At 42.5% G+C, this 17980-nt stretch overlaps 2 protein-coding genes across 3 annotated transcripts in view; one reads left to right on the top strand and one right to left on the bottom strand.

Annotated features, from left to right (window-relative positions):
• Nucleotides 1-13688, top strand: part of dnah7 (dynein axonemal heavy chain 7) — a gene marked incomplete in the record, with an annotated part of 224097 nt that extends 210409 nt beyond the window's left edge. The window contains 4 exon segments of the mRNA XM_062964053.1: nt 7948-8100; nt 8219-8396; nt 10664-10767; nt 12486-13688. Coding sequence (XP_062820123.1) covers nt 7948-8100; nt 8219-8396; nt 10664-10767; nt 12486-12692 — 642 coding nt within the window.
• slc39a10 (solute carrier family 39 member 10) overlaps nt 12885-17980 on the bottom strand; it is a 62971-nt gene continuing 57875 nt past the window's right edge. For both annotated transcript variants that reach the window (XM_008117276.3, XM_008117275.3), the window contains one exon: nt 12885-16635. In XM_008117276.3, coding sequence (XP_008115483.2) covers nt 16477-16635 — 159 coding nt within the window. In that variant the 3' untranslated portion in view covers nt 12885-16476. The remainder of the gene's footprint in view (nt 16636-17980) is intronic.

The following is a 17980-nucleotide window of genomic DNA, read 5'->3' as shown; positions in this document are numbered from 1 at the left end:
TTGCTGGCAGCAGCGACCTGAGCTTCCATTGTCAGCTGCGAATCCAAAACGGCACCCAGGCTCTTAACGGTGGGCGAAGGAGATAGGGCAGCACCATCGAAGGTAGGTAGCAAGTTGAGCGGCCATGCCAGAGAATCTCAGTCTTCGCCGGGTTCACCTTCAGTCTACTAGCACGTAGCCAGTTTGACAGAGCCTCCAGACATAAGATGAAATTGTCTGGTATTGACGTTGCTCCAGGCTCCAAGCGCAGAAGGTGTTGAGTGTCATCCGCATATTGATAGCAGTCTAGGCCAAAACTCCGAACCAAGCTAGCAAGGGGTCTAACGTAGATGTTGAAGAGAAGAGGGGAGAGAATTGCACCTTGGGGTACCCCACATAGGAGGGGAGATCTGTCAGAGACTTGATCCATATACTCCACGCATTGGCTCCGGTTTCGCAGAAATGAGTTGAACCAATTGAGGGCCTGACCGCGAACTCTGGACATGGCGAGACGGTGAATCATTAGATCATAGTCAACGGTGTCAAACGCTGCGGTAAGGTCGAGAAGTACCAGTAGCGCTGATCCGCCGCTATCAGACTGGCGACGAAGTTCATCTGTAATGGCAACCAGGACTGTCTCCGTCCCATGGCCAGGGCGGAAGCCTGACTGGAAAGGGTCCAGGCTGGCTGTATCATCCAGAAATTGTTGCAGTTGTCCCAGCACAGCCCGCTCTATCATCTTACCCAAAAATGGGAGGTTGGAGACAGGACGATAGTTGGCAAGGGTCATGGGATCCAAGCTAGGCTTCTTTAGCAAGGGACGAACCCTTGCCTCTTTTAGGTTGTCCGGGAAGACCCCCTGTTCAAGAGAGCCATTGATGATATTACTCAACGGATCGAGTAGACCTTCCAGGCAGCTCTTCACCAGCCAGGAGGGACACGGATCAAGGGAACAGGTGGTTGGTTTTGCAACAGCCAGGATTCTAGCGACATCTTCCTTGTCAAGCGGAGTAAATCGGTCTAAGATAGGCCCACTAAGCGGCCACAAAGTCTCAAGCTCACTTAAGGTATCAGCTGTAGGGGGCAGTTATAACATGACCGGGATCTGGCTGCTCCAGATGTTTGGTGAACTACTTACTCTCATGAACCTTCATTAGTAGCCAGGCTGAGAGGGACTGAGAAAGATGGAAAAGCTACAGATAAAGTCAGGGAGTGCTGTGGTTTTTAAATACGTTTTAATGGATTTTAACTGTGATTTTTTGAATACTGTTTATATTTAATTCTGTTTTAATGTTTGCATATTTGTATATTTTTTCATTGTATATGAATGCTTTTATATTAAGATAAAGTGGGGTAATAATAATAATAATAATAATAATAATAATAATAATAATAATAATAATATGTGTTGTTAAAGGCTTTCATGGCCAGAATCACTGAGTTTTCTGGGCTGTATGGCCATGTTCCAGAAGCATTCTCTCCTGTTTTCAGAGTGTTGTTCTTTATTTACTGTCCTGATTTTAGAGTTTTTTTAAAATACTGGGAGCCAGACTTTGTTCATTTTCATGGTTTACTCTTTTCTGTTGAAATTGTCCACATGCTTGCGGATTTCAATGGCTTCTCTGTGTAGTCCAACATGGTGGTGGTTAGAGTGGTCCAGCATTTCTGTGTTCTCAAATAATATGCTGTGTCCAGGTTGGTTTATCAAGTGCTCTGCTATGGCTGGCTTCTCTGGTTGAGTTAGTCTGTAGTGCCTTTTATCTTCCTTGATGTGTGTTTGGGCAATGCTGCTGCGTTTGGTGGTCCCTATGTAGACTTTTCCAGAGCTGCACGGTATACGGTAGACTCCTGTAGAGGTGAGAGGATCTCTCTTGCCCATTTGTTGGATTTCCTTAGTGGATCTGTGGAGAGTTTGTAGGTTGTGTTCCTTCATCAGCTTCCCTCTGCGGTCAGTGGTTCTTACCATTTATCAAGGGAATCACTTATAAGAGAGACAGATTTTTGTATTATGATTGCTTTACATTTGTATGAGTGATTGTCACTGAAATTTGGTTAAACTGCTCTAAATAAGTAGCTTGACAATATTGTTATTTGAGAATAAAGGAGGACTGTGAGAAGGAAGGGTGGAGCACCACCTCAGTGGCATGGAGATGAGACCCCACAGCGCCTTCGAGTTTTGGAATCCAAGGTTGATTCAATGGAAACCATGCTACGAGAGCTTTCCTTTTATTGGAAAGGAGTGCAACCTGTGGGCAGTATAGAGAAGTCAGCTGCAAGTGCCAGTTTTGAAATCCCAGCAGGAGCGGAAGGAGGGACTCCTAAAAGCATGGGGCCTACTGGTGAACCAAGAGAAGACAAACAGAAGGGAATAAATTGGCCTCCACCGGTGCTGCCACCAGGGCGAGGAGTTCCTATCATCCCTCCTGGACAAGGATTTGCCAGAGGAGAGCTGCAGGTAAAGTTTAAAGGGGACCCGCAGGAGCTATCTTATTTCCTGACCAATGTGAGGAATTATATGGTGGACTGGGGACATACTTTTCCCTCAGAAGCAGCCCGAGTGCATGCAGTGGGAGCAAAGTTGAGAGGAGAAGCAGCAGATTGGATGGTGCAACTTTATGAGACTCAAGCCCCAGAGCTTAACCGGTTGGAAGATTTCTTGGGAGCTTTAAAGCTGAGGTTCCAGGACCCTCTAGTGAAGATAAGGGCAAAGACTCAGCTTAGGCAATTGAGCCAAGGGAATAACTCGGTTGTAGAGTATGCATTGAAGTTCAAGTCATTGGCAGGTAAAATGGTCAGCTGCCACTAAAGTGGAGCTATTTAAAGGAGGATTGAGACCAGGTCTTCTAGAATGGGCATTATACCGTGATGATCCAGAGGACTTAGAGTCCTGGATTTTGTTAGCTGGAAAAGTGGAAGGAATAAAACAGCAAGTGGAAAAGCGGGCCAAGGATTTTACAGTTGGTAGAAACACGGCTGCACCTGCGGCAAGTGCAGGAGGGCTCCGGTATCCTCCCAGGCAGCGCATGAGCAGCCAGGAATGGAGAGGAAGAAATTATGGATGTTTCGTGTGTGGAAAGGAAGGACACCTAGCAAGAAATTGCCTGAAGAATCCAGTGAGGGGAAGTAGATCAGAGCGCCCCGACAAAGGGAAGGAGAAGCCCCGGCAGGCATCATCCCAATGGGCTGGAAGAGAGAGGGTGAATGTGGGCAGAGAGGAGGACGACTGGATGGCAGATCCCAATCCTGGAGTGGAGTCAGGTGAGGACGAGGGAGAACTGGGACACCTGGTGGAAAACTCCCACGATCTGCAGTGAGGGCGCCCCAGCCACAGATCCGGAACTCTCGGGGCGCAGAGCCGCTGGTGAGTAATGACTGCGAAATGATGTTATTACAGATTGTTCTGGCCAATATAGAGAAGGAGAAAGCTGTGTCTCTGAAGGCCCTGGTGGACTGTGGGTGTACCAGATGTCTGATCTCCCCAGTAGTGGCAGAGAAGCTGGAGTTAAAATTAGAAAAGTTGGATTCCCCCATTGTGTTTACACAATTAGATGGGACCAAAGCAGGAGGTGCCCCAGTGGAGTACAAAACTGATTTTGTGGCCATGAGGGTCGGAACTCATCAAGAAACCTTACAATTTGTGGTGACCCCAAAAACACAATATCCAGTGATACTGGGAATGGCCTGGCTCAGAAGTAGAAATCCCCAAGTCGACTGGGAGAGAGGGACTTTGATGTTTTCAGATGGGATATATTCTCCATCCTATAAAGAACCCAGACCAGGAAAGAGGGATGTAGCTGGTGTACTCATACAACCAATAGAACAGGAGATGGACTTGCTAAAGAAAACTATCCCAGAGGCATATCATGACTTCCTTGATGTGTTCAGTGATAAAGCAGCAGGGACATTACCCCCGCACAGGAAGACAGATTGTGCCATAAAAATAGACGCACAAGCCAAGTTACCTAAACCCAAGCTGTATGCCATGTCGGAAAGAGAAAAGGAAGCTTTGAGGGAATTTGTGGACACTAATCTTGCTCGGGGTTTTATTGAGCCTGCAAACTCTCCACTTGCTGCACCTGTGCTATTTAGGCAGAAAAAAGATGGGGGACTGAGGCTGTGCACAGATTTTCGTGGATTGAATGCTGTTTGCACCACAAACAAGTACCCCTTGCCATTAATTAAGGACATGCTAGCTCACTTGTCCAAGGGAAAGATATTTACTAAATTGGACTTGCGTGAAGCATATTTCCGGGTTCGAATAAAAGAAGGGGATGAATGGAAAACGGCTTTTAACTGTCCCCTGGGTCAATTCCAGTATAAAGTTTTACCATTTGGGTTGTCAGGCGCCCCTGGAGTATTCATGCAATTAATCAATGAAACATTACACCCCTTCCTGTACAAGGGGGTTCTTGTTTATTTGGATGACATCCTAATAATGTCTGAAAATATGGAAGATCACATTAGATTGGTCCGACAAGTGTTGCAAAAGTTAAGGGAGGCACAGCTTTATGCCAAATTATCCAAATGTGAATTCCACAAGTCCGAGCTGTTTTATCTAGGGTTCCATATCTCTCAAGAAGGAGTGAGGATGGACCCAAGCAAAGTACAAGATGTGCTAGATTGGGAGGCGCCTCGAACAAGAAAACAGCTCCAGAGTTTTCTAGGATTTGCCAACTTTTACAGGCAGTTCATAAAGGATTTTGCACAAATTGCCGTGCCCTTGACAGACTTACTAAAAACTAAAGGAAGAGGAGAGTCTGCCAAGGTGAGAACTCCAGGGGCTCGATTAAATTGGACTCCTCAATGCCAAGAGGCTTTTGTAAAGTTGAAACAAATGTTTACTCAGCAACCAGTGTTAGCACACCCAGACCCGGAACAGCCTTTTGTGGTCCAGTGCGATGCTTCGGATGTTGCATATGGAGCTATATTGTTTCAAAAAACATCAGAAGGAGTTTTAAAACCATGTGCTTATTTATCCAAGAAGTTTTCGGATACTGAAAGGAGGTGGCCAGTGTATGAAAGAGAGGCATTTGCAGTAAAAGGGGCACTGTCAACATGGAGGCATTTTTTAGAGGGGGCAAAACACCCCTTCCAGGTGTGGACAGACCATAAGAACTTGAAATCATTACAGACCCCCCAGAAAATGAATGCAAAGCAGCTGCGATGGGCCCAATTTTTTAGCAGGTTTAACTTTACACTAAACCTTTTCCCAGGGAAAAGTAATTGTATGGCAGATGCTCTCTCACGTATGCCTCAGCATAACAGTCGACCACAAGAGGACATTGGGACAATTTTCACAGAAAAGCAATTAGGGCTAGTAGTTGAAACGCGGTCCCAGGCAGCCACTCTAGAAAATCCAGCCAGGGTTCCCTCAGAGTGGGAGGAGGCTTTCCAAGCTCAGTATGGTTCTGACCCCTGGTTGCAGGATCATCCAACTGAAATCACAGAGAAAGGGGGTTTGTGGTACTACAAGGAGAAGTTATATGTCCCGGAAAAATTGAGGGGGCAAGTTCTCAACCGAGCACACGATCACAAAACCGCTGGACATTTTGGGGTTGTAAAGACCTTACAATTACTGAACAGGCAGTTTTGGTGGCCTGGAATGAGAAGAGATGTAAAGGACTATGTAACAGAATGTGTGGTGCAGGGGTCCCCAAACTAAGGCCCGGGGGCCGGATGCGGCCCTCCAAGGTCATTTGCCTGGCCCCCGCCCTCATTTATAATAGAATATTTTTTATATCATTTTAAATAATATAATATATTGTATATACATATAATATTGATAATAATATTATCATTTCATACAATATAATACTAATAATACCATATAATAATATTAATTATATGTTATATATTACATATAATATTACAGTATAGTGGTATAGTTCAATATAGTAATATATAATGCTAATATTGTCCTATGCTAATAATATAATATATTGTATGTACATACAGTTGCTCTGGAGTGAGAAGGTGAGAAGGGCAGGATATAAATGTAATAAATAATGTAGTAAATGAATAAATAAATTATTTTAGACTTAGGCTCGCCCAAAGTCTGAAATGACTTGAAGTCACACAACAACAACAATCCTAATTAACTTGACTATCTCATTGGCCAGAAGCAGGCCCACATTTCCCATTGAAATCCTGATAGGTTTATGTTGTTTACTATTGTTTTCATTTTTAAATATTGTATTGTTCTTTTGTTGTTGTTGTTTTGCACTACAAATAAGACATGTACAGTGTGCATCAGAATTTGTTTGTATTTTTTTTTCCGGCCCCTCCACAGTCTGAAGGATTGTGGACCGGCCCTCGGCTTAAAAAGTTTGAGGACCCCTGGTGTGGTGTGTGCCAAATCCAAGCAGTCCGTGGGGAAGCCTATGGGACTTTTACAGACAGTGGCTGACCCATGTAAACCTTGAAGACAAATTGCCATGGATTTTGTAGTCGAATTACCCCCCAGCAAAGGATATACTGTGATATGGACTGTGATAGATTTATTCTCTAAGCAAGCTCACTTTGTACCATTAAAGCGACTCCCAACTGCACAGCAGTTAGCTAACCTGCTGCTATTGCACGTTTATAGATTACATGGGGCCCCAGAACGGATAATTTCAGATAGAGGGCCACAATTCACCGCTAACTATTGGAAGGCCTTTTTACGTCTATTAGGTACCAAACAAGCTCTCAGCTCAGCCTATCATCCCATGACGGATGGAGCCACAGAGAGAGTTCAAAAGACTTTGCAACAGTTTCTAAGGTGTTATACCAATTATCAGCAAGATGACTAGGTGTCATTGCTGCCTTTTTGTGAGTTTGCTTACAATAATTCAGTACATTCATCTACGGGAGTGTCTCCTTTCAAGGCAGTATCAGGACAAGACGCCATGCCAGTTCCAGAACTGGGGCAAGGGGAGCTAGAATCTACTACACCAATGGACTGGAGTTTTAAAATTTCAGAGAATTGGCCAGTAATACAACAAACTCTACATGAAGCACAGGAATCATATAAAAAGTATGCAAATAAAAAAAGGGCACCTCAAGTGAAGTTTATCATTGGGGATCTAGTGTATCTGTCAACAAAATTCATTAAATCTTCTCAGCCCTCTAAAAAGCTGGGCCCCAAGTTTGTGGGGCCTTATCCTATCGTGCAAAAGATAAATCCGGTGACTGTGAAACTGGACCTTCCACATAACTTTAAAAGGATACATCCTGTCTTCCATTGTAGCCTAATCAAACCAGTGCTGGGTCAACAGAAATGGCACCCCCTCTCTCGGGTGCCAGAACCAATCATGGTGGAGGGACAAGAACATTTTGAGGTCAAGGACATTTTGGACTCCAGAAAACATTATGGGAAACTCCAATATTTAATTTTGTGGAAAGGCTTTCCTGACCCTGAATGGGTGAATCATTCTGATGTAAGGGCGTCACGGGTGGTCAAGAAATTCCATCTGAAGTACCCTGATAAGCCACGATAATATTGTATACCTAGTTACCATGCAACGTTGATACTGTTTTTCCTTTCTTTCTTGTGGTTTTGCGGTTTCTTTTTTTTCTAGGGGGGCATCATGTCAGGACATGATTCAAAGCTTGGAAGAACAAGCATTTGACTCCTGCCCCTGCCAACATACCTGAAGCAAGGTCGGCGTTAACAAACAAACCTGGAGGAGGAGAGCAGTCCTGTGAGGAAGCGATAATCAGGAGAAATCGTTCACAGGAGTTGGAGAAGGCTGGGGAGGGGTTTGGAAGGGGAGGAGGGAAGAGTACTTTAAAAGGGTCTGAAGGTAATAAGAAAATTAGTAGTGTTATTTTCTTTCTCGTGTGTGTAGGAGCAATAAAGCTGGCTACATCCACCTTGGAGTGTGAGTACTGCTTAATTGCTAGAAACTACCAGCAGAAGCTGATACTTCTTAGTAATGGTAGTCGTGAAAAACGTGCCTTGCTAATATGTCTTTCCCTTTCCCTCAGGGACTGGTAGTGATGTCCGCAGAACTTGAAGAAGTGGTAAATAGCATCTTAAAAGGCAAGATTCCAGGGATGTGGATGAGTAAGTCTTATCCCAGCCTCAAACCACTTGGCAGCTATGTGAATGATTTTCTTACCAGGCTAAAATTTTTGCAGGTGAGCATAGCAAATGTACAAAAAACATATGTGTGTGTATGCATGTGTTTTTTCTTTCTTCATTCTGCACAAAAAGACTATTTCTACTAAATATTTCCTTTTTCCACTGTTGTTGCAGACATGGTATGATAACGGGACTCCTCCTATGTTCTGGCTTTCTGGGTTTTTCTTCACTCAAGCCTTCTTAACTGGTGCCCAGCAGAACTTTGCCAGGAAATACACCATCCCGATAGACTTGTTAGGATTTGACTATGAAGTCCTGGAAGACAAGGAATACAAAAATCCTCCTGAAGATGGTGAATTTGATACCAAATCTTTATCTTTAATTGTCAGATTGGTAGCATACACTGGATATAAAGGTGTAAAATATACCATCCATCCCTTTTTGGAAAATGGAAATCTGCATAACTTTTTGGAGATTTTATGATCTTTAAAGGCATGACCTTGTTAGAAGTCATAACCTTTCTGGAAAATGATGCCATAACCTTTTGAGAAAATGGCATTTATGCAAGGCAATTAGATACCTCAGCTGTTAAACTGATGTACCTAGATATTTTTTTGAACTGTTAGGGACAAAGATATGCTATTGCCAATGCACAAAAGACACACATATATGTATATAGCAGAGTTTCAGAAGTGTTCTTTTAGTTGCCCCAAAACATCTTCTCTCCCTTAAAATATATTTGCCTTTAAATCATGCTCTCAAGAGACAAAAATAAGCAGACTTCTTTAAAAGTAGCGTAGTTGGTTTACTCACAAACTTCACATATTCAGCATACAGGTACTTTTCTTATCAATCCAGTTACAAACAGGATTTGAAGTAGTTTCTCTGTGCAGATAACACAGATCATCTTTCTTAGAATCAATAGTCCATAATCCAAAGCATGTCTCTATTCTGAGAGTCTAATAGAGTCTCTGTCTAGTCTGAAAATCCAATGGAATCCGAGTCCTGAACAATCCCAATTCTGATCACATGGTCTGCAGCCCCTCCCAAACAAAGATTTAAGGTAAACTGCAAACCAATGCACACATATAAAATACACTAAACAATCTGATTTATGTACATAACAAATAACTAGTGGAGGCTTGAAGAACATTGCTATTTCCAACATCCCTCAACACAGCATAATTTAGATTGGGGCATATATTAGGAAGTTGCTAGTCCAAAGTCACCTACAGAGCTGCACGGCTGAGCAGGGATTTGAGCCTGTATATTATTACCTGTTCTTCTGACCTCAGTCAGCTGGCAGCAAGCTGATTGCACCTTCAGTCTTTTTCTAATATGGCGTGCTTACAAAAGGCTCTTCATTTTCTGATGTTTGAGGCTGTTACTTGGTTTATTTTATTTTTGCCATAAGGAATTTTGCTCCATTTCCATGGGGGGTTGGGGGTTGTGACAGATCTATTTCGGGAGGGAATGGAGCCTGCATGCCTTCCTGTATGTCTTGGGGATCCCTTTAAGGATCTTGTCCTATTTTACCTCTAGTAGCAAGGGTTTCATGGCCGGCATCCATAAGACTAACCTGGTTAGTGGTTTACTGGATGATTGGATCCAATTCTAATGTTGTGCTAGTGTGGTGTGCATGTTTGAGGCTGAGAGCCTGCATCATTGCAATGTAGCATAGATGTCCGCTTGTAAGGTTATATTACACTGGTATCAGACAGCTACTAAAAGAATACCAGTGTATGTGAATGAATTATCAGTGTTCATGGCTAACAGCCCTTTGTGCAAATACAGTGCACAAACTGTAGAAACAATACACATTTATTGTATATTGTCTATAAAATTCACTCTAAGATAACATATACCTGTATAGGGTTGTTGTATGTCTTTCGGGCTTTGTGGCCATGTTCCAGAAGTATTCTCTCCTGACGTTTCGCCCACATCTGTGACAGGCATCCTAGTTTTATCTATGCCTCACAGCCTCTGAGGATGCCTGCCATTGATGTGGGCGAAACGTCAGGAGAGACTATTTCTGGAACATGGCCACACAGCCTGAAAGACATACAACAACCCTGTGATCCTGGCCATGAAAGCCTTCGACAACACATATTCCTGTATAGGTCACCAACAGGATTTTGCCCCAGGTTCAAATATCTACTTAGTCCCTCTCTCTCAACCTCAGAGCCAGGCAACAAGAGTCCCTTTCTGAACAAACTTTGCAGAAAAACCCATGTAATAGGATACAGTGGAACAACCATGAAGGCACATAACAATCCAATTCTTACTGCTACTATAATCCAGAAAAGATTGAGCTCATTTTTATCTCTTGCTCGCACCTGTCAACTACATTGCATTGCCCAATAATTCAATTCCTATTTTAGTTCTAGAATCAATGGAAATGATGAATGCATGCTTGGAAAATGATGGCAGTCGATATAGCAGTAAGCAGTGCCCCAGATGTAGTCTTTGATAACATCATGATAGCTATCTAGAGTTAGGCATGGCCCTGACTTTCCAGTTAGCTATCTAGAGTTAGGCATGGCCCTGAACTTTTGTGTTCCTTCTTTTGATTTGCTGTTTGGTCTGCTATTTCTTCTGTTTCTTTCTAAATAAATGTAGGTGTCTACGTTCATGGCTTGTTCCTGGATGGTGCTCGCTGGAACAGGAAGACAAAGAAGCTTGGGGAATCGTATCCCAAGATCCTTTATGATAACATGCCTGTGGTTAGTATTTACACTAAAAGTGGACATTTCAAATGAGATTCTAATTATGTCTATCCTTCAGTGGATAATTCCTTTTGAGTAGAAGTTTAGGATTGCATTCATAGGCTATAATCTTGTGTGCATGTTGTTGGGCTGATAGGATGCTTCATCTATGCAAGTTTATAGGAAGCGGCTTTATGTGGAGTCAGATCACTGCTTCATCTAGCCCTGTATTCTAACAGCATCTCTCCAGTTTTCAGACAGGAGGTCTTGGAGGTCCTTGGTGATCTTCCATCCAAGTACAGTAGACTCTCAGTTAACCAGAACTCAAGCAACTGGCAAAAATTAAAATAGTGCATTCACAAAGCTGTTTTTGTAATACAGTTAGACTGTTGTTTGTATTTGTCTTGATTTGCTTAATTACTTTATTGTGATATTAATACCAAATCAATACAGTTTATCTGGCATCTATCAATCCCCATGGGTGCCGGTTAACCAAGAATCCACTGGACTTGAATCTTGGTTCTGATACAGCTTAGTTTCTATTATCAAATGAGATTGTGTGTGTTCATAGGGGTATAATAGCTCAAACTCTTTTAAAAGTAATTTCCTCTAATAGTCTTTTATTAGTATTACTCTGCCTTGCAGCTGAATATTGAATTGATATAAAATGGATTGCAGTAGTTGGATCTGTGAAGTTTGACATGCTGATTAATGCTGGGCTCCAGTAATACCCATATAGAGGTTTCTGTCTGAACTGATTGTTAGCTCCTGAAATGTTTTAGGGCCAAACCAAATCAGTAGCATGGAGTAAATCAATAGAAACCAAGATCCTACATAGAGAAATGCAGCTACAGTGACAGAGCTCTGTTGTCACAGAGCATAATGCAACCAAGCTGCTGCAGCCCATATTGGGTTTCCGAGGTGAAAGGGGAAGGCTAGTGAGAAAAGTAGTATCCAGTGTGCTTCTGGCAGGGAGGAGCTTTGTGATAGGCTGCTGTACCAATGGGCTCCCTGTGGCTGCCTTCACAGAGTATCTGTGTCTCAAGACTTCATACTTCTTTGCTCAGTCTCCGATCACCAGCATCTCAGAAATACTTGGTTGAGATGCCCCTGAGATAGGGTTTTGCTGGTCCTTTTGGTCACTGTAATGGTGCAATGACTTTAGAATGTGAATTCCAAATGTTGTGATGTCTTTTGGCCTGATGGTGCAACGGGTTAAACTGCTGAGCTGCTGAACTTGCTGACCGAAAGGTTGGAGGCTCGAATCCGGGGAGTGTTAGCATCAGCTTCTGCCAACCTAGCTGTTCAAAAACATGCAAACGCGAGATCAAAATCTACCGCTCTGGTGGAAAGGTAACGATGCCCCATGCAGTCATGCCAGCCACATGACCTTGGAAGGGTCTACGGACAACGCTGGCTCTCCGGCTTAGAAATGGAGATGAGCACAACTAGACTTAATCAGGGGAAAACCTTTACCTTTTATCTTGACATTCTACATACTGAACAGGATGACAAGTGGGGATTTAAACATTCAGCCATTGATTAAATGGATTTGATTTAGATGGGACTAATAATTTGATTTAGTTATTGGGCAGACCTGCTTGAAAAGTGCTAAATTGATTTTAGAAGAGATGCTGTGTTGGCATGAATGCAAAATACGTGCTTCTTTCTGCACTGACATATGTAGTCATACATAATCTAATATGGCTGATGACTTATTTGTGGCTCCCCTGCAGATGTGGCTAAAGCCTTGCAGACGGTCAGACATCCCTGAAAGACCCAGTTACTTGGCTCCTGTTTACAAGACAAGTGAGAGGCGGGGCACGCTGTCCACTACGGGCCACTCCACCAATTTTGTGATTTCAATGATTCTTCCTTCAGACCAACCACAGGAACACTGGATTGGACGAGGGGTGGCCCTTTTATGCCAGCTGAATGCATAATTCAAGGCAGAGAGACTGGCCTCTGATCTTACTTTGCCATGATTAGTTTTTCAGATGCTACTTTCTTAAGAAATGCAAACATTTAGATGTTTTTGAATAGACACCATTTGTATCTTTTGAGTTTGTAAATAAAAGTAAACCAGTAAAAAAAAAAGTTCGGTTTGAAAGACCTTGGAAAAACCAGATGAAAGATCTGCTTATTCAATAATTTTATTTTCTTGTGTTCCTTACGAATAAGGAACATACATCAGATGAACACAACACTGTTGACAATGAACAAAAACAGCATTTCATCATTTCCAGCTTGATAGTTTTTCTTTTAAAAAAACTGTTAGAAAACAAACAAAAAAAAGCCCACCCCCACCCGCCGCCCCAGCTGATATCTCAAATATCTTTCAGGACCATAATCACATTGTTTGAACTGTAAGGAAAGAAGTCACACTGCCTCCTAGAGATACCTACAGCATTTTCTAAGCAATAATTATCACAGCTGATTGAGTGCAGTGTGATCAACATGGGATGTCACACAGTGACAGCATCGTAAGATACAAGTAACATTTATGTCCTCCTACAAGTACATATTTAAATGAGACTGGACTTCAGCAGAATGGAATGATGAAGCCAGATAGAAATGTAGCGGAATCCCGATTGTCCCCAGTGTGACATCGAACTGTCAATTTCGAAATATCCTGGGAATTCAATACTCAAGGAAACAGAAGAAGCCACGGTTGCTTCAGAAAGCAGAACACACAAATGAGGAACTGTCCCATTGGAAGGGAAAATACAAATCCTACAATGTCTCAGTTTGACTCATGTAGCTTTGTTTTCTCTGTCAAAAGACATTTTATTATTGAGAAATTAAGTTTTTGTTTCCCTAGACAAGGCAACATTACACGATAGCACATGCCAGCAAAACGGGAAGAAAGGTACTACCTGAAGTAGAGAAAGTTTCATTCATAATTACAAAAATAAACCTTAAAAAGCAATCTCCCCATCCCTCCCTCCCACCCACCCAATTTATCTTGCCTAAAAAACAGCTGCTTCAGCAATGCCAGGACCCTTCGTTTTATTTGGCAAATTTAATGACAATGGTCAGAACCCCTAATCCAGGGAAAAGAGAAAGTACCATTGATTTCAAGGGAAGTTCAGTATCCTTTTGTCTCCATTAAAAATTCCACCTTCTCAAGTGAGAAGGGCAAGAGGAAGTCAGTCAAGGGCAACGGAGTAGTGCTTGTAATTGCAAGACTCTCAGTGATCTGAGCAATTTCTCTGTGCTGACAGGACACTGGATTTGAGCCTGAACATGAACTGGTCAAAAATGTGGTCAATATTTAACACGATTCCAATCCCCCCTCCCCCACCACAAAAAGACACCCAACAAAAGGTATCTAACACACCTTTAAAGTAGACAACAGTAGTCACATATATTTTTTTTAAAAAGGAATGACAACAGAAATGAACTGGAAAGATCCAAAAGAAAAGGTGGTTTTAATTTGGAATGAGGGTCTTGTTCCACTTTCCAAGCTAGATCATCTTTGGGAGCAACTTGACCTGAGCCTAACTAGTACAAAAGCCAATCTGTACCTATTCAGCTGAGCTCCTGTACCGAGATGAACTGAGAGAGGGCGGTGTGTTGGGAGAAACCAACTGCCGTGCTAAGATTAGTACCGTTAGGCTGTTATCAAAACATCAAACAGGAAGGTGGACAGAGTGAGCACTTCTTATGAGTGCCCATTATCAGATTATAGTCATCCAAGCTGCTTGGCACCCAAAAATGCGGCATTAAAGCTGATCGCTGCTGGTTAAGCCTTCTGGTTGAGCCTATCCTCCTAAGCTACATGCACCCGGAGTCTACAGCATGCTCCATTATAATGTAAGGGACTGCTCCTCTGTGGTGCACATCTTCCCTGTACTGCTCCAATAATACAGGAACTCTGTGGACAATGTGGAAGATCTCAATAAGGTTACCTTTGCTCCCCAGAAATGGCATCTGAGAGGCAAGACACCTGGCTTGCCTTTTCAACTAGGTGACTGGGGTTCCTACTTTACAGAACAAAATCCCAACTGTAGCAGCAACATAGGAGCAGGTCTCATGTAAGAAAAAGTAACAAAAATTGCCTACACAGCCAATGTCAAAGAATGGGCCTTATTATCTGCTGAACTCTTAGCAATGGCTGGAAGCAAAGGTGGCAAAGGCATTCAATGTAATACATTCAAAACTGTTCTGGGGAATTAGGTAAACAGCCACCAGGATTGCCTCTGAGAAACACTGCTGTAATTCTTGGATCAGCTTTTCTCAACATGGATTCTAACGTTAAAATGCAGAAACAAATTTGGCTGTTGTGACCAAAGACATCCACTACATGTGCTTCATCAGGGGATGAAAAAAACACAAAGCACGAACGGTTCAGTATTTTGGGTTTTGGGCAGCACTAGTACGTAATATGGTACTGCAGGAAAAGGACCAGAGAAAACAAGAGAATCAAAGATTTGGCATTTTGCTAACAAATGTCTACAAGCTTAAAATGTAATACCTAATGTCTGTCAAATCTCCCAAAACTCCTAACCATTGGGAACCCTGACCTCTAATGCCTGAGGCAGAAATACATAGCCCACTTTCTTGGGCTCTCAAGACATCCATGCAGCAAAAAGCATGAATAACATCTAAGGGAAGGGGCTCTTGGATCTGCTTGAAACTACAGAGATGCCTGCAAGAAAGGGGAACTTCTAAAGACCTTCTGAGCTGGGAAAAGTTAATTCCTGGGACTCCCAACTTCTGACTAGGGGGATTCTGGGTGTTGTAGACTCGACAATCAAATTTTCCCTGCCTCTGAGACATGGGTAGGTATTGTGTAGTCTTCCAGATGTTGCTGGGCAGCAAGTCCCAGCTACCCAATAGTGAGAAATGCTGGGAGATGCAGTCCAGAAACCTCTGGAGGACTCACAATTCCCATTCCTTCTCTAAAAGGATTAAGTAAAAGATGAGGAAACTGAAGGGAAGGGTTTGATCCAGGGGAATACATGGGTTCACTTTGGTCACCAACCATTCAGCTTAGTAAAGAACAGCTGACTGAACACTATTGAGAAAAAATGTCCAGAGCAGGGAGGCACCCTTGATACGGCCAAAAGGCAATTCACAACAACACACTAAAAAACTCTTCATTTTTAATTTAAAAAAAGAAGAAAGAAAATGCAACCTCAACCGCCTAGAATATTCATGCATTTCTGGATTTCTCGTTGCTGTCTTAAGTGTGTGTGGCACAGTGGGAGGCTGAGAACCAGCTCAGGGGCCCATGGACCACCTGGTAAGGATGCCACGCCTTGCAACACATGCTCTGGCTCTTGGCAGAGAGCAAACATGTCATAATTTGCTTAAATATTACACAAAAGGCTTTGTCAGCGATCTGACTTTGACAGCACAGTGCAAACAGCAAGCTGACAAGGGAAAAAAAAAACCTCCAATGCATTTGCTAACAGCATCCTGAGCATTATGTTTGGATCTCCTGCTTCCAACATGGACTGATTAGAAATGACATCAAGCCTAAATCTTATTTTTGGGGAGCTGTACCTCATTTAACCAAGTCTTTTGTTTCTATGCTTGAGTGTTTGTTTTGGCTAGAAGGCAGGACCTTGTTTCTGCAGACATCAGAATACTGTTACTTGTAAAGGAGCGCACGCCATACTGCTTTGCCTGGGAACAAATGTGCATACAGTACAACAGTGCAGACTGAAAAGCCATACAGTAAGTAACATGGTGGTAACCACAGCTAAGTACCGCAAATGGTCAAAACTGGATGTCCAACACTATTTTGTCTTCATAAAGGGCAATCACCAGCATAATGGCGAATCCCAGGAGCAATCCTAAATTCTGGAGGATAAACTGTCCCACGGGACAGTAACCATGCTCTTCGTTGTCACCATCCCCATGAAGCATCTCTGGAAGCTGAAAGGGAAAGAAAGAGTAGAATAATCGCCTGTAATTTAGTCCGTTCAAACCTTTTTTTTATATAATAATGACTTGCATATTTTGATTAGGCTGTGAGTCCAGCAATGATGGTTTACTTGCATTTGCAATGAAACCAAGCATTGATTAGAATTACTAAATGGATCAGACATTACAGTCAGCCCTCCACATCCACTGGGATGAGGGGAGCAGGATCCCCACAAAAGTGGAAAAACAGCACATTTTAAAAATGCATTTTTAAACCAGGAAGTTGACCACCTCTCTAGGAATTTCTAGGTCCTCTGGTGGTCATCAACTTCCACCAGAATGTTGCATGGAAAATGACCACAATGTTTTGCTATAGAATGTAGACATTCCTAGAAAGAACATATTAATCGAATCTGAGAATAATCACACCTGCAAAGTTATGTGGAGAGTCAACTGTATACACAACTCATCACTTATGCAAAGTCAGGAAGTTATCAAAAGGACTATGCACTCCTGCTATGTAATTCCTTACTGTGTCACTATTTGCAAGATTAATTAAACTGCTTAATAGGGAGAACCTGGCTGGCTTTAACCATGCAAATCCTCTAAAGACAGGAGGTAGGAATGTATTCCGATGAGCCACTGCTGGTACATCTTAATTGCAATTAAGGGCCCTTCTGCACTGTGATTATATCCCAGGATTGGATCCCAGATTATCTGTTTATCCCAGATCATATGGCAGTGGAGACTCATATAATGCAGTTCAAAGCAGATAACCTGGGATCAAATTCTGGGATATAAGCACAGTGTAGAAGGGGCCAAAGAGATATATTTAATCACAGTCTTGCTTTTTGTCATTCTATGTTCTGGTCCACAATTTGCAGTACAAATTCACAACAGGAAAACAGAAGGAAAAAACTGCTCAGAAAGGACAGATAGTAAATAAATAAAATGTGTTTTAACTTCCTGCAAAGTAGCCTCATGGAATTCCCTGAGCCAACAGCGGAGATGAACGAGGTGGAGCTCATGGACATAATGCAGAAAACATTCTGTATGCTATTATCTGTAGATGGAAAATGTGCGCACAGAAAGATCAAACGAGCAAATGATGCCCTTGGTAAAGGAGGAGTGCTACACCACACAGTCACAGGAATGTATCCCTCCTGCCAAACAGGCCAGGCGAAAACATTAAGCAACCCTCTAATTATGAATCCTGTGAAGAAGATTTTCCATATATATTGCGCATGGAGGGCTGAAAGGCAATCTTCTGGCAACAGAAACAAAAATGGCTGCAGCATCTCATAAGCTTTAATTATATATCTGTTCTATTTTTGTCTCTGTGTCAGGAAGGTGTGTA

Source organism: Anolis carolinensis, chromosome 1 (assembly GCF_035594765.1).
Source record: "Anolis carolinensis isolate JA03-04 chromosome 1, rAnoCar3.1.pri, whole genome shotgun sequence".
Lineage (NCBI taxonomy): Eukaryota > Metazoa > Chordata > Lepidosauria > Squamata > Dactyloidae > Anolis > Anolis carolinensis.
The sequence above is the reverse complement of the archived record's forward strand: the minus strand, read 5'-3'. Positions and strand labels throughout refer to the sequence as shown.